The 16,164-nt window shown below is 42.5% G+C and overlaps 2 protein-coding genes across 2 annotated transcripts; one reads left to right on the forward strand and one right to left on the reverse strand.

Moving 5' to 3' along the window:
- Positions 1 to 3,192: 3,192 nt before the first annotated feature.
- Positions 3,193 to 6,069, reverse strand: LOC126945570 (atlastin-2-like). Its single transcript, XM_050775636.1, is given in 2 exon segments — positions 3,193 to 5,248; positions 5,250 to 6,069. Coding segments are annotated over 2 exon segments (1,752 nt in total). The 5' UTR covers positions 6,057 to 6,069; the 3' UTR covers positions 3,193 to 4,303.
- A 5,435-nt stretch (positions 6,070 to 11,504) lies between these two features.
- On the forward strand, positions 11,505 to 16,164 carry LOC126945763 (protein SSX1-like). Its single transcript, XM_050775856.1, has 6 exons — positions 11,505 to 11,540; positions 12,422 to 12,562; positions 12,696 to 12,810; positions 13,473 to 13,568; positions 15,430 to 15,479; positions 16,114 to 16,164. The coding sequence occupies exons 1-6, from the start codon at positions 11,505 to 11,507 to the stop codon at positions 16,162 to 16,164; spliced, it is 489 nt and encodes a 162-aa protein (XP_050631813.1).

Genomic DNA, 16,164 nt, shown 5'->3' on the forward strand with positions numbered 1-16,164 from the left:
TTGTTGTTGTTGTTGAGATGGAGTCTCACTCTGTCGCCCAGGCTGGAGTGCAGTGTCTCGGCTCACTGCAACCTCTGCCTCCCAGGTTCAAACGATTTTCCAGCTTCAGCCTCCCAAGTAGCTGTGACTACAGGCGCATGCCACCATGCCCGGGTAATGTTTGTATTAGTAGTAGAGATGGGATTTCAACATATTGGCAATGCTGGTCTTGAACTCCTGACGTCATGATCCGCCCGCCTCGGCCTCCCAAAATGCTGGGATAACATGGTGAGCCACTGTGCCCGGCCAACAGTTCATTTTTACTACTGAGTAGTATTCCATAGGATGGATGTACCACAGTTTGACCATTCACTTATTGTAGGACATATTGATTATTTCCAGCTACTGACTATTACAAGTAAAACTGCTATGAACAATTATGTACAAGTTTCTGAATGGGCATACATTTTAATTTATCTGAAGTGTAATTGTTGAATTGTATGGTCATTGCATGTTTAGTTTTATCAGAAACTACCAAACTGCTTTCCAGAGTGGCTGTAAGATTTTACCTTCCCAGCAGCGCTTAATCAGACGTCCAGTTTCTCTGCATCCTTGTCACCATTTGGTGTTGTCACTATGTCTTTTATTTTAGCTATAGTAATAAGTGTGTAGTGACAACACATCGTGGTCTTAATTTGCATCTAGTGAAGCAAATTAGTGTCGAACATATTTTCATGTGCTTATTTGCTTATTTCCTCTTCAGTGAAATGTATGTTCATATCTTTTCATGATTTTCTAATTGGATTATTTGTTTGTATTTTTTACCATTGAGTTTTTTTATTATTATTATTTTTCTTGAGACAGAGTCTTGCTGTGTTACCCAGGCTGGAGTGCAATGACATGATCTTGGCTCACTCCAACCTCTGCCTTCCAAGTTCAAGCGATTCTTGTGCCTCAGCCTCCCGAGTAGCTGGTATTATGGGAAGGCATCATCATGCCTGTCTAATTTTTGTAGTTCAGTAGAGATGGGTTTTTTGCCATGTTGCCCAGGCTGGTCTTGAACTCCTGGCCTCAAGGGATCTGCCCTCCGTCCACCTCGACCTTTCAAAGTGCTGGGATTACAAGTGTGAGCCACCACACTCAGCCTACCATTGAGTTTTGATAGTAGTTTACATATCCATTATATATTCTGGATGTGAGTCCTTTCTTGGATATGTGGTTTGCAAACATTTTCTCCCAGGTCATACCCTATTTTTTCATCCTTTTAACAAGATTTCTTGCAGAGCACAAGTTTTAAACTGGATGAAATCTCATTTATTTTTTTCCTTATGGTTTATGCTTTTTGAACCATTCACTATGCCCTAGATCTCAGACGTTTCTTCTGTATTTTCTTGTAAAAGTTTTCTTTTAGTTTTATATTTTAGATTTAAACCTATGATCCACTTGAGTTACTTTTTTGTATAAAGGTATGAAGATTAGGACTTTTTATTTTTTATTTTTTATTTTTTTGCCTATGGCTCTACAACAGCTCCAGCACCATTTGTTAAGCAGACGATCCTTCCTTCTTTTTGTCTCTTTCTAAAAAATCAGTGTGGGGTTATTTCTAGGTTCTTTGTTTTGTTCCAGTGATCTATGTGCCTATTCTTCTCCCAATACTACACAGTCTTGATTCCTGTAGCTATATAAAAAGTATTGAAATATGATAGAGCCATTCCTCCCACCTTATTCTTCTTTTTCAAAAATTGTCTTAGCTATATAAATATTTTTTGAGATGGAGTCTCACTTGGGTCGCCCAAGCTGGAGATCAGTGGGGTGATCCCAGCTCACTGCAACCTCCACCTCCCAGGTTTAAGTGATTCTCCTGCCTCAGCTTCCCGAGTAGCTGGGATTTCAGGCACACGCCACAACACCCAGCTACTTTTTGTATTTTTAGTAGAGATGACGTTTTGTCATGTTGGCCAGGCTGGTCTCGAACTCCTGACCTCAAGCGATCCGCCCATCTTGGCCTTCCAAAGTGCTGGGATTACAGACATGAGCCACCACTCCCAGCATTGTCTTAGCTATTGACAATTTGTTACAACAACAATCAAAAATTAATATACATAGAAACAGATTAGTGAAACAAAATAGAAAGTCAAGAAACAGACTAATTTTTATACCAACTTCAGCATGCATTTCCAAACAGTGGGCAAAAGATGGGTTGTATAATAAAGGATTGTTGACAAGTGTATAACCATTTGAAAACATAAAGATAAATCCTTACTCTGAACCACATAAAATAATAAATTCTAAAAATTCAGAGATGTAAATGTGAAAATGTGAAGTCATAAAGAACTAGATGAAAATTTAGGAAAATATTACGGTGTAAGACATCTTGAGTTGGCATAGGCACTTCCTGACATTACACCAAGGCTATAAACAATGAATCAGACATAGTTAAAGATATAAAAATTAAAGTGTCATCTAAGTCAAAAGACACCATAAACAACCTTTTAAAAAGGCAAATTTTAGGCCAGGCGCAGTGACTCACACCTGTAATCCCAGCACTTTAGGGAGCTGAGGAGGGCGGATCATGAGGTCAGGAGATCAACACCATCCTGGCTACCATGATGAAACCCCATCTCTAATAAAAACACAAAAAAGTAGCCAGGCGTGTTGGCACGCACCTGTAGACTCAGCTACTCGGAAACCTGAGGCAGTAGAATCGCTTGAACATGGGAGGCAGAGGTTGTAAATTTAAAAGGAAGAAGGTGATTTCAATAAGCAATGGTGAGGAGAAAAATAGTACAATTTATTGAAAAGTGTAAAGTTTAGATTGTAAATTTTAAAAGTTATAGTCTTGAACTAAAACTGCAGGTATTATAAACATGGAAGATGGGAGGAGGGACAGGAAACAAAAGAGAAGTTATTTCGCTGTTCAAGGAATGGATACAGATACTAATGAATGATAGAATGGTAGAATGGTTAAAAACACTAGCATTTTATTTTGTTTTATTGTAGACAGGGCCTCACTGTTGCCCAGGCTAGAGTTCCATAGCACAATCATGGCTCACTGTAGCCCCAGCCTCCTGAGCTCAAGTGATCCTCCTGCCTCAGCCTCCCATGTAGCTGGGATTACAGGTGTGCACCAGCACCCCTGGCTAATTAAGTTTTTTTTTTTTTTTTTTTTGGTAGAGACAGGGTCTTACTATGTTGCCCAGGCTGATTTTGAACTTTTTTTTTTTTTTTATATATACAACAAATTTTTAATTATGTACTGAAAATAAATTACAGGAAATAACTTTAAAATGCAACAGAGGACAAAGTCACAATAAACATTCCCATTGAATTCCCTTGGGGCGGGGGTGAGATTGCAGTGCTCAAGATAAATATCACAAATATATCAAAAACTTCAAATTGTCTATGCATTCACACACTGACATGAGCCACAAACATTCCTTTCACAGGGACTGTACTTATTTAGCCTACCACAGGACCAGATTTTGCCATAAACTACAAAACTTTTAATACAAAATTGTATTTATATATTTATAATTCATATACATGCCCTATCTGTGATTTTACAAAATAAAAGCTACACACTGTACAGACACTCTTAACTCATAGCTGTAGGCAACATTTTTGGATGGAATTTCTTCCCCAATAAAATTAATGGCATATTTTATGTACATGAAGGCTAAACTGCAAAAGACAGTTCAGTTTCCCAGATATGCATCTCCTTTTAGGGCAGGTTTATAAATTTAAAAAGGCAAGACAAATGTACACCTCAGAATTACTTTCTTAGCTACAAGAGTTGTCATGTAATTTCTGTGAAGTTTCTGATACATGCATTTATGTAATACTGGTATTGAAGGCGGTAAAGCAATATATACTTTTAATGTAGTGGCTCAATAAAGGCTTCATTGTCATTCCAATCTGGTTCTTGAAACAGTGATTCATAAATTCTCTAAAAACTAAAATTTCAATGGGACACTGGGTTAAAGAGACTCTAAATAGACTTCTGAAAATATTTCCCTGAAATATCCTTTTACGTAAGACAAATTCACTAACATTAGATTAAGTAAAAAGAAATAAAAGAATTAAACATGGCACAAAGGTGCATGATTAACCAATGCTCCTCAGCAAATCTGCATGTCTTAGGAGCCATTAAAAGAATGCTTAAAACTAACAAACAATTTTCACACTCTGTGGCAGCCATCTGTGAAGCCAGTTACACTAAACTACTTCTACAGTTGATTGTAAACTTTGGTTTATTTTTATTTGAGTTCTCATTGTACAGCAAGCATGAAAAAAAAGAGAGTGGAGTCCGTGAGGAGATGAACTGTCAGTCTGTCTTTAATCTGGAATGATGAGACACCTGGTCAGTCAGGCCTGCTTTGATAGAGTTTGTTACAGACTGCCTTATGTTTTCCTCCATCAAATTATCACCCAGGGGCTTCAATACCTGTTCCCATAGTGTTTCAGCAATCTGATCAATCATTGTTCCAATTTCTCTGAACTCCCCAGAGTATTTAACATATGCCCAAGTACAAAGAAATGTCAGTGCTAACCCCATGACAAGGTTACACAAGACGGCTATAGAGTTTAGGCCAATGAAGCCAGTCAGTCCTGAGATTATATACATAGCAAACATGACCGCAAACAGTGTGGCTGGGGTACGAGCAGCATAGAAGATATTTTTGCCATCATTGTGCTTTATAAAATTTGCATAGGTTTCTTCAATTTCAGCTTCAAGCTGGTCCTGATAACGTCGGCAGAACTCATCTCCACCCATGTTTTTTACAGAACAAAATTGTTTGATCGCCACTTCCTTGAGATCCAAGTGTTTTCGCTCCAGATCTGAAGGTGCAATGTAAGGCTTGTCCCCTCCACATACCTGTTCCATACTTTTACAATAGGTATCTCTTGCTCCTACTACTGCAGCAAGATTATTAGCTTCAGCTGTTGCCTGAAGCATGGACTTTGGATGTGGAAGTTCCTCTCCTTGATAAATTTTGATGTAAGCCTTAAAATATTCTACAAGATCTCTACAAGTGACTTTAGATCCACTTATCTCTTTTTCTACCAAATTTTCAGGGGCAAGCAGCAATGGAACCAGATTTCGAAGCTCTCGTTTAAAGTCTTCATCAATATCTTTCAATCTCCCATCAAAACTAGGATTAGTTGCAACTTTAAGACCAGGATGTGGCAAAAGGAAGCAACCAAGATTTGAGAAACAATTGTGTATGTGCTTCCTTACATTCTGAAGCTCTTCATGTTGATTTTTTTTTTACCTGTAATCTCTTTTCAAGAAACTGCTTTCCACCTTCCAAACCATATGAATGTTCGTAAGGATAGCTCCAATCTCGAATCAAAAACATTAATGTCTGAAATGGTTTCTGGTAGATTTCTTCCATCGCAAGTCTTCCATACTCTGTAAATAATTGCAAATGTTGAAGATCATCTTCTTGAATATTCTGAGACAGATTATATACCTGGACAGAGCTAGTCATAGTGCTCAGAGCAAACACCGTTGCACAGTCTTTGATAGTTGACTGGCTATCAAAGGCACCCTGGGTATCCATAAGCAGCACGGCAACTTTCGTTCCATTAGGTCTGTCAATCACAAATACTTCATTCCAAACTTGTATGCCTGTTGTTTCTCTTTCACAGCCACCTCGCCATGTAAAGCCTGTCAATGGTTCATTGTTTCCACCAATCCAACTTTGAGAATCCTTGTTATACATGTATCTAAGCATGAAGTCCAGTAGAAATGACTTCCCTTTACGAAAAGCTCCTGCTACAGATACCACTACTATGTTAAGATCTCGTATGTGCTCCTGTAGCAGTATCTGCTCCAAAGCTTCTTCATCAAGTTCAAAGTTATGGTCATCTTCATGAGCAAGAACAATCTGTACTGGACATGGTTTCTTCATAACCTCATCAGAATTTACTAAGTCATCATCTTCATAATTCTCACCTAGGGAGGTCGTGGACGAGACGTGGTTAACCGCGGCGCTTGGGTCGCTGGTCCGCCGCCGGCGCCGCAGCCCCTGGTGCGGTTGCTGCCCTAGCGCTGCCTCGTCCCCCTCCGCCATCTTGTACCGATTTAAAATTAACTCCCCCTGAACTCTTGTCCTCAAGCAATGCTCCCACCTCCGCCTCTCAAAGGGGTGGGATTACAGAAGTGAGTCACTGCCCAGTTAATGCTAGTATTTTAGAGTACAAACTCTGGAGCCAGACAGCTCGGGTTCAGTTTCTGGCTTCTCAACTTACCAAGCTGTGTGACCTTGTATAAGTCATATAACCTTCCTGTGTCTCAGGCTACTCAAGAGTAAACTGGGGATAACTACATTACCTAACTCATTTGATTGCTATGATTAAATGGGGAAATACATGTAAAGCACTTAGAATAGCACCTCTCATGTGGTTAAGTGATATATATATTTTAGTTGTTGTTATAATGACTTCAAATTACTTTTAAAATGTAAAAGCATATCTGGTTCCAGAAGAAGATGGTGAACCAGCAATAGCTGCTGGCTTCCTTCCCAAACCCAACCCTGCAGATGCCACAGAAGAGGTGGGAAGTGGTTGGAGTTCAGAACAGTTCCCAGTAACAAAACCCTTGATGGTTTGGCCCCATGGGGGGATGAGATGGCTTAGAGTGGGAAAAGGTCAGAGGCCACAGATGGAGGATCAGCCCAGGTGGAGCTTTCTAAGTTGCATTCTTTTTTGTCCTTCTTTTCTGGAAGGCTTATTACCTGTTCTGTGAATATATAGAGCAGACACTTGGCAGGGCAGACCCAGTGCTAACCCAAAGTGGTGTGATAATATTAAGGAATGGGGGCTTGGAAAGCTCCTAGAAAAAGTGCAGACTCATCAAAGCTGGCCAGTAACTGAGCATTCCTTTCCTACCTCTCCCTCTGACCTCTGAGCTAGGGAGTTACAACCAATATCATGCACCTGTAGATTCCCTCCACACTGTAAGGCAGAAATCCTGTAAGGGTCTCTGGGGGCTCATAGGCTAGGGACTGGAAAGAAGAGTTGACTCAGCTCAGCTCTAGAGGCTCTGTACTCTAAGTCCTTTCAATCCAGAAACCCTGAAACTCATGTGGAGTTTCTGGGCTGACACATCTTCCCAGGAACAAAGAGTTATATAGAAAAACCATCGCATAGGCCAGGCGTGGTGGCTTACGCCTGTAATCCCGGCATTTTGGAAGGCAGAGGCGGGAGGATAACCTGAGGTCAGGAGTTTGAGACCAGCCTGGCCAACATGGTGAAACACCATCTCTACTAAAATTACAAAATTAGCTGGGCATCATGGTGCATGCCTGTAACCCCAGCTACTCAGGAGGCTGGGGCAGGAGAATCACTTGAACCTGGGAGGCAGAGGTTGCAGTGAGGTGAGATCACACCATTGCACTTCAGCCTGGGCAACAATAGTGAAACTGTCAGAAAAAAAAAAAAAAAAAAAAAAAAAAAAAGAAGGCCAGGCACGGTGGCTCACGCCTGTAATCCCAGCACTTTGGGAGGCTGACGTGGGTGGCTCACCTGAGGTCACGAGTTCGAGACCAGCCTGGCCAACATGGTGAAACCCCATCTCTACTAAAAATACAAAATTTGCCTGGCATAGTCTCACACGCCTGTGGTCCCAGTTACTCAAGGGGCTGAGGCAGGATAATTGCTTGGACTCAGGAGGCAGAGCTACAGTGAGCAAGATCGAGTCACTGCACTCCAGCCTGGGCGAAAGAATAAGACTCTGTTTCAAATAAATAAATAAAAAGAAAATCTATTGGATAGATTGGATATGAAAACATCAACTGCTCAAATGAATAATTCAGTGAAATAGGTTGGATATTAAAATGGATAGAGTTGAAAAAGCAATTACTGACCTGAGGAAATGAGTCTAAAGCATTCATAAAAGTAGACCAGGCGAGGTGGCTCACGCCTGTAATCCCAGCACTTTGGGAGGCCGATTAACCAGGCATGGTGGTGGGCGCCTGTAGTCCCAGCTACTCGGGAGGCTAAGGCAGGAGAATGGCGTGAACCCGGGAGGCAGAGCTTGCAGTGAGCCAACATTGTGCCACTGCAGTCCAGCCTGAGTGACAGAGCGAGACTCCGTCTCAAAAAAAAAAAAAAAAAAAGAATTCATAAAAGTAATCGGTAATGGATAGAGATGAAGTAAATGAAAGAAAAGTTAATTAATAGGGAGGATAGAAGAATAAATGTTAGTAGCCTTGTGAGAACAGAATATAGTCATTAAAAGGAGAGTGTACTTAAATAATGAAAGAGAATTTCTCAGATTTAGACAAATGTCTTAAGATTTAAAGGGGTCATTGTACACACGCACATACACACACACACACAGGAACAGTGAAATAAAAAATTGTGAAAGACAAAGAAAAAATATTTTTAAAATGATCAGGCCGGGCGCGGTGGCTCAAGCCTGTAATCCCAGCACTTTGGGAGGCCGAGACGGGCGGATCACGAGGTCAGGAGATCGAGACCATCCTGGCTAACACGGTGAAACCCCATCTCTACTAAAAAATACAAAAAACTAGCCGGGCGAGGTGGCGGGCGCCTGTAGTCCCAGCTACTCGGGAGGCTGAGGCAGGAGAATGGCGTAAATCCGGGAGGCGGAGCTTGCAGTGATCTGAGATCCGGCCACTGCACTCCAGCCCGGACGACAGAGCCAGACTCCGTCTCAAAAAAAAAAAAAAAAAAAAAAAAGATCAGAGAGAAATAGCAGGTTACTTACAAAAGAAAAATATTTAAACCTTCATTGGGTCTCTCAAACACCACACTGGAGGCAAGGATACAATGGTGTAATAACTCCAAAGTGTTTAACGAAAGGTTTTTGTGTGTGTGTGTGTGTGTGTGTGTGTGTGTGTGTGTGTTTGAGACAGAGTCCGCTTTGTCACTCAGGCTGGGGTGCAGTGGCATGATCTGCCTCCCAGTTTCTAGCAATTCTCCTCCTCAGCCTCTTGAGTAACTGGAGCTACAGACGCACACTACCACACTCAGCTAATTTTTGTAGTTTTAGTAGAGATGGGGTTTTTCCATGTTGGCCAGGCTGATCTCGAACTCCTGACCTGAGGTGATCTGCCCGCCTTGGCCTCCCAACGTCCTGGGATTATAGGAGTAAGCCACTGCACCCAGCAAAAGAAAGGAATTTTTATATTTGGTGGAGTAAGGCAATGTCAGGCATATAACACTTCAGGAGATTGAAGACACAGGAAAATGTTTAAGCAAACAACTATTTATTGCACTTATTAAAGACTGTAAGGAAGGACCAGTCTGCAGTAGCTCATGCCTGTAATCCCAGCACATTGGGAGCCTGAGGCAAGAGGATTTGTTGAGCCCAGGAATTGAAGACCAACCTGGGCAACATGGCGGAACCCCGTCTCTACAAATTATACAAAAATTAGATGGGCATATCAAGTTCCTGAGTCTGTAGAGAACTGAAAAAAAAAACAAAAACAAAAACAAAAACCTGGGTGTGGTGGTGCGTACCTGTAGTTCCAGCTACTCGGGAGGCTGGGGCAGGAAGATTGCTTGGGCTCTGGAGTTTGAGGCTGCAGTGAGCTAGGATTAGGTCACTGCACTCCAGCCTGAGTGACAGAGTGAGACTTTGTCTCTGAAAGCAAAAAAAAAAAAAAAGATCGTAAGGATGAATTTACTCAGAGGCGGGACTACTGTGATAGGTACAAGGACCACTGCAATGGGGTCTTGCGGTAGGAGAGTGATATTAGGATCGACTTCGACTCCACCAAAGACAAGTGGGGATTTGCAGTCAAGGAGTAGGAGCAGGGGCGGGGCAGGGGGGCAGTCAAAAGATGGGAAATTACTTGAAGGAAATCTCAGGTGCAAGGGATTCTGGCTAAACGGACTTGACAGGATTTTTGCTGAAACAGGCTAAATGGGCAGAGTACCTGGATGAAGGACAGAGCCTGAGGTTGGGACCTAGTCATTAACAGGACTCAGAGGAGCCCCACTCAAGTTTGGTCAAAGGAGAGTGTCTCTGTCTGAAAGCATAAGCAATAAAGTCAACAGCAGTAAAACGAATGGATCACAAAGGAGAATTTTTGTGCAATGCTAAGCAGGACTCTGCTTTAATCATTGTAAAAGTTGATTATGTGAAGTGTGTCATTCTTAGTTTTTTTTAAGTTCTTATTTGCAGAGGAAGCCTTCAGCTACTATGCTTCAGAGAGAACAGATTGTAACCTTTTTTTTTTTTTTTTTGAGACGGAGTCTCACTATGTCACCAGGCTACAGTGCAGTGGCTCCTTCTCTGCTCACTAAAACCTCCGGCTCCCGGGTTCAAGCGATTTTCCTGCCTGAGCCTCCTGAGTAGCTGAGACTACAGGTGTGTGCCACCATGCCCAGCTAATTTTTTGTATTTTTAGTAGAGACGGGGTTTCACTGTGTTAGCCAGGATGGTGTTGATCTCCTGACCTCGTGATCCACCCTCCTCGGCCCCCTTAAGTGCCGAGATTATAGTCATGAGCCACCGCGCTCGGCCAACATGTTTCTTATCAGACTTCAAGTCTTTGTTGATGTTGATGCCAGAGAGGTATAATGAAGCATGTCTGACCCCCACTTCCTGTCATGGCCTGAAACCGTCTCTCTGGTTAAATTTTAAAACAGTCCTGGCTTAGGAGGACGTTCATTCAGATGGGTGGGAGCAGAGGGCTTAGGATTTTATTTTTGATGTACAAGTCCTATAAGATAAAACTGCACAAATTTTAAAGAACAAGTGTCATGCCTGATGTATGGATCACACAAAAAGTTCACCAAACTGTCCAATGCTATAACCAGAGACATTCGAATGACAAATCAGGATGAGAAGTTAATGTTTCCACACTGTAGACAGCTTTTCCCAAGACGTCAGAATAAGTCTTCATATCATAATGAGACTCTTACGCCCTTAACATCTACATTTTTCACTTGACAGAACCTGACCCCCAAATCCTTTCCTGCCGGGGGGATGGCTTGAGACCAGGAGGTCAAGACCAACCTGGTCAACATAGTAAAACCATCTCTACTGAAAAAACAAAAATAAAAATATTAGTGGGGGCGAGGTGGTGCATGCCTGTAGTCCCAAGAACGAGGCAGGAGGATTGGCCAAGGCGGATTTTACCAACACCACAATCACATCCCATAAGTAAATCTCTTTTCCTCTCTCCAGGACTACAGGTAAAGAATGGTAATTGTGCACACCATACTTAGATTCCCTTTCAAAAATGTAATCATAGGTTAGAGGGCCTTGGACTGTTTTTTTTAGTTGCAACAGGTGTAGAAGCCACTGAAGAATGAACTCTGTGACTAAGTCCAGCAAAGCTGTGCAAGTGTGCTAGTTTGGAAAACATTGTGTCTTTCAAGTAGAAAAACGACAGATTGACCATTTATTTCTTCCCACAGTTCAGACTAAAATACAGATGTTTAACCCAAGATCCAGGGAGGGTCTTCAGAGAGATCAAAATCTCCTGATGGTGCCTGAGGACCTCCCACTTTGTCGCAGTGGCAGGAGGAGACAATATTCTGCAATGTCACTGCCCGAGGATGATGGACCAATCAGGGCAGTTAGTGAACTCGATCTGGCCAATCGGAAGTCAGAACAGTAGGCGTGACAAGCGAAGCTGATGTAGTGTCTATCAGTACAGGCTCCAGTGAGACAACCTTCCCAAGCAGTGATGGCAGGGAGAGGGAGAAGAGGGGACGGAGACTGATTTTCCCGAATAAAGCATCCCCTGGGATTGGCTACTTTAAGTTCAGAGTACACCTGCTCTTTCCATTCTTCCAAAATCAGAGTAAGCATGTGCTGATTTTCTCTTTCCATTCTTCCTACCCCTCCCCCCACCGTGGTGCATTTGTTATCTACTTTTAATAAGGCAGGTCGCCATCTCAAATCCTTCCTGTCAGTTTCTAACTTTTTCAGGTATGGGATTTTTCCTAGGAACTCTCTATTAACTTAAGAAATTTGGGCCAGGCGCTGTAGCTCAGGCTTGTAATCCCAGCATTTTGGAGGACACAGCTAGTGGATCGCATGAACCCGGGAGGCAGAGGTTGCAGTGAACTACGATCACACTACTGCACCCCACCCTGGGCAATGGAGCAAAACCCTGTCTCCAAAAAAAAGCTCACTCAAATCATTCCTCCTGGGCTCAATCGATCCTGTCACCTCCGCCTCATTACTACAGGCGTGTGCCACCTCACCCCTGCTTATTATTATTATTATTATTGGTTTTTTTAGTAGAGACGGTTTCCCTGTGTTGGCCAGGCTGGTCCAGACATCCCGGACTCAAGCCATCTGCCCGCCTTTGCAGAGTAGTAGCCCAGGGGACAGTGTGGGGTGACCAGGTTTCTGAGGAGGGGAGGACAGAGATACTGGGGGCAGGGAGCAGGGTCTCGGGGGAGATCTGGACCCTTGGGAGCCTCCCACCCTCGCTCTGTCATCACCTAGCATCCCTGGAGACAAGTCTGTGACCGTGCACTACATTTGGTGACTCTCAGTCCATTCTGGAAGGTGGGAAGGGAGCCAGCCAGCAGCATTAAAGCCCTACTGTGTAGCAGGGGAGAAGCTAGGGAAGATCCCCCATGTTCTGTCAGTTAGCCATGGCATCAGCCAGGACGGATTATCATCCCCACTTCCTAGATCCAGCACACAGGAAGCGGCTCCAGCTGAATGGCAGACATGCCTAGCTGAGTCACTGCCAGAATTCCTTTTTATTTTCCAGGCCTTCAATGATATTGCCCAATACTTCTCTAAGAAAGAATGGGAAAAGATGAAATTCTCGGAGAAAATCATCTATGTGTATATGAAGATAAACTATGAGGCCATGACTAAACTAGGTAACAGAAAGTTCTAGGTACAGGCAAGTCTGGGGACACATGAGCATCCCTTTTCCTGCCTAGGCTACTTCTTAGGCTGCAGAAAGTACCCCACATTTTCCTTTTGTGCAGGGAAAAATCACAAGGCAGCTTCTGGATGTTCTGCTCTTCTGTATCCTGCAGGGCTGAGGGCAGGGACTGGCCACAGTGGAGCTCATACCTGGATCCTGCACATTCCTCTCCCTTAGGCGTCTGTTCGGATGAGTCCAGCTGTCTCTGTGGCATTCCGGCACCCCCTACCCCCACCACCACCCACCCTACCTTCCTTCTCTCGGCTTGTCTCTCTTTTATTTTTTTGAGTCTGAGTCTCACTCTGTCACCTAGGCTAGAGTGCAGTAGTGCAATCATAGCTCAATGCAGCCTCAAACTCCTGGGCTCAAACAATCCTCCTGCTCAGCCTATGGAGTAGCTGAGGCTACAGGCTCGTGCCACCATGCCAAACTAGTTTTATTTTATATTTTGTAGATAAGGGAATCTCTCTATGTTGCCCAGGCTTGTCTTGAGCTCCTCGCCTCAAGCTATCCTCCCACCTCAGCCTCCCAAAGTGCTGGTACTACAGACATGAGCCACCGTGCCAGGCCTAAGCTTGTCCCTTAAGGAATAAACATTTGGCTTCTTTCTAGGTTTCAAAGTCACCCTCCCACCTTTCATGCATAATAAACGGGCCACAGACTTCCAGGGGAATGATTTTGATAATGACCATAATGGCGGGAATCAGGGTGAGTAGATGGGAAGGGGCTGGAAAGGGTCTCCTCAAGCCCAACTACTTTTCAGCTCAGCTACCTGGGAAAGATCCTCAGACATTTGTTCCCTCATACACATCAGGACTGAGTGAAAAAAAAAATTGCTTGCAGAAAGTTAACTACAGAGGCCATTCATATAAAATGCTAAAACATGCAAAACAAGAATATATATTTTATGGATAATAAGTAAATGGTAAATGTATAAAAACATGAATGCGAATAAAAAGCCATCAAATTGAGAACAATGACTGTAAGTGGAGAAGGAGGGGAGCAGGGATTGGTGAGTGCTGCACAGACAGCTTCAGCCGTGACTTGTTGATAGTAGGGGTTTTTTTTGTTTGTTTTGTTTTGTGGTTTGTTTGTTTTCACGGAGTTTCACTCTTATCACCCAGACTGGAGTGCTATAGCGTAATCTCAGCTCACGGCAACCTTCACCTCCTGGGTTCAAGTGATTCTCCTGCCCCCCCGCCTCCCGAGTAGCTGGGATTACAGGCGCCCACCCCCATACCCAGCTAATTTCGGTATGTTTGGTAGAGACGGGATTTCAGCATCTTTGCCAGGCTGGTCTCAAACTTCCTGATCTCAGGTGATCCACCTGTCTCAGCCTCCCAAAGTGCTGGGATTACAGATATGAGCTACCATTCCCTGCCTGTTTATAGTATTTCTAACATTCTGAATAAATAAATCAGGTCTAACATAGTTGTGGGGTACCGTTGAGATGCGACTGGACTCAATAGTATTCCACATACTTTTCTGTGTGTTTGAAATATTTCTTTTTTAAAGGACATGTTGTTCTTGCTAAGCACTGTTAATGAATGAAAGGACAGTTAAGAAAGCGTTACAAGTGAAAAAAAATTTTAAAAGAATGTATTAAAAGTGCAGATCTGCAAAAAACTTCCAGAGTTTGTTTGATTAACAACATGTAGGGATTGGATAAGTTTCTTATGAGAGAGGATAATGAAAATATTATGTAAAAAAGATCACTATTTCTCTCTATTTTACAAAAACCAAATACTCTTCTCACTCTCAAACAACTCTGAATCTCCATGATGAGCTTGGAAGAGAGTTTGAAAGAGTGATCCCTCATCCAACACAGAGAGCTTTCCCACTTTTCAGTGAGCGGAGATAACATAGGGTGAAAAAAGACAGGTTCTTGCATAGAGATCTTTGTGGATTTCAGGACTATTAAGGGGACATATATGTTTACTTGCTCTTCTGCTCTGAAAACACAGTTATAAGACAAGGTCAGAATGTCCAAACTGTCTCCAATAGACCTATTACTCCCCAACTAAACAGGCCAGGTTCTACAATCTCCCACCATCACTATAAGAGATCTGAAAATCCAGTGCTTGAGTATCTGCCAAGTTTTTGACATTAAAGGAGTGTCTTTATACTGAAAATATTTCAGAGCCACTGGACTAAATCATCCATGGTTCATCACACATTTAACAGCTTAATTGACATACCATAAGATTCACCCATTTCAAGTGTAAAATGATTTTTAGTTGTTGTACATCTTAAGTGGATACAGTTCAGATTCCCAACCAAATAATTTAATTATTTGAGAAAAATTAAAAGATATGTAATGGAATAAGATGAGACCGTGATGGGGTTTAATCCCCATTTAATAAACCATGAGATGGAAAATTCTGAACTGATGCCACAGATAAATGCACCAACCATGACTAGACATAATTCAGAAGCAAATCTCAAATAACTCCTCAATAATGAGTGGACTCATAACCCTCTGCTGCAGAATGCACTCATGCGACAGAAGTCTCTCTAGAGTTTGGAAATCTTTACCAACAAAGAAAAATTCTGATGTATTATCTTTCAGTTGAATGTCCTCAGATGACTTTCAGCAAGCTCCAGAGAATCCTCCCAAAGGTGAATGTCTCTCAAATTTTAAGGGCCAGAGAACCTTTGTCCCTCCATGGATGCAAACACTGGTAAGAGTGGGGGAATATCAAAAATGCCCTCACTGCCTCCTTCTCCCCATGTCTATCCAACACCTGATGTAGCATCGACAGCTTGATAATACTAACAGTTATGATCCTAATACCTCTTTGTTTTCATAGAGATGCCAGATATTCTAAACAGTTTACATGGATGAATTTAATCTTTAAGAAGACCTCTATGATGATGTTTCTATTATTATCTCCAAATAATAACGTCTCATACATTTCGGTTGTCATCCACACAAAAGCCATGTGACTTGGTGCAAATCTTCTAAGTTCTCTGAGCTCCAGACTCCTGGTCCATGAAATGGAAGTAAAGAATCATAGTTCATGTTATAGATCATAGTTATCAGCAAAATAATAATGACATGAGGCTGTCGTGGTACAGAGATGTTAAAGAATTTTCCTGAGGCGCAGTCGCAGTGGTAGCCTAATCCAGAGCTCCAAGCCGTTTAAAGCTCATTCATGTTTGCATTTGTTTAAGAAGTTCAGATACTGCTCACTATGGCTTTACCTCATAGGGCCTGCTGGTGCTTCCATTGAGACACCCACTCTTGCAACAGGAAGGACCAGCTGGCCTCTGCTCTGTTACTGGGGCCACTCGCATCGCTTAG

This window comes from Macaca thibetana, chromosome X (genome assembly GCF_024542745.1).
Source record: "Macaca thibetana thibetana isolate TM-01 chromosome X, ASM2454274v1, whole genome shotgun sequence".
Classification (NCBI taxonomy): Eukaryota; Metazoa; Chordata; class Mammalia; order Primates; family Cercopithecidae; genus Macaca; species Macaca thibetana.

Excerpts from the sequence above, each read along its gene's own strand:
- LOC126945763 (XM_050775856.1), top strand. The coding sequence starts at position 11,505 with ATGTCACTGCCCGAGGATGATGGACCAATCAGGGCA. Across the intron at positions 11,541-12,421 it reads ATGATGGACCAATCAGGGCA|CATCCCTGGAGACAAGTCTG; the intron begins GTTAGTGAACTC and ends GTCATCACCTAG. Across the intron at positions 12,811-13,472 it reads TGAGGCCATGACTAAACTAG|GTTTCAAAGTCACCCTCCCA; the intron begins GTAACAGAAAGT and ends GCTTCTTTCTAG.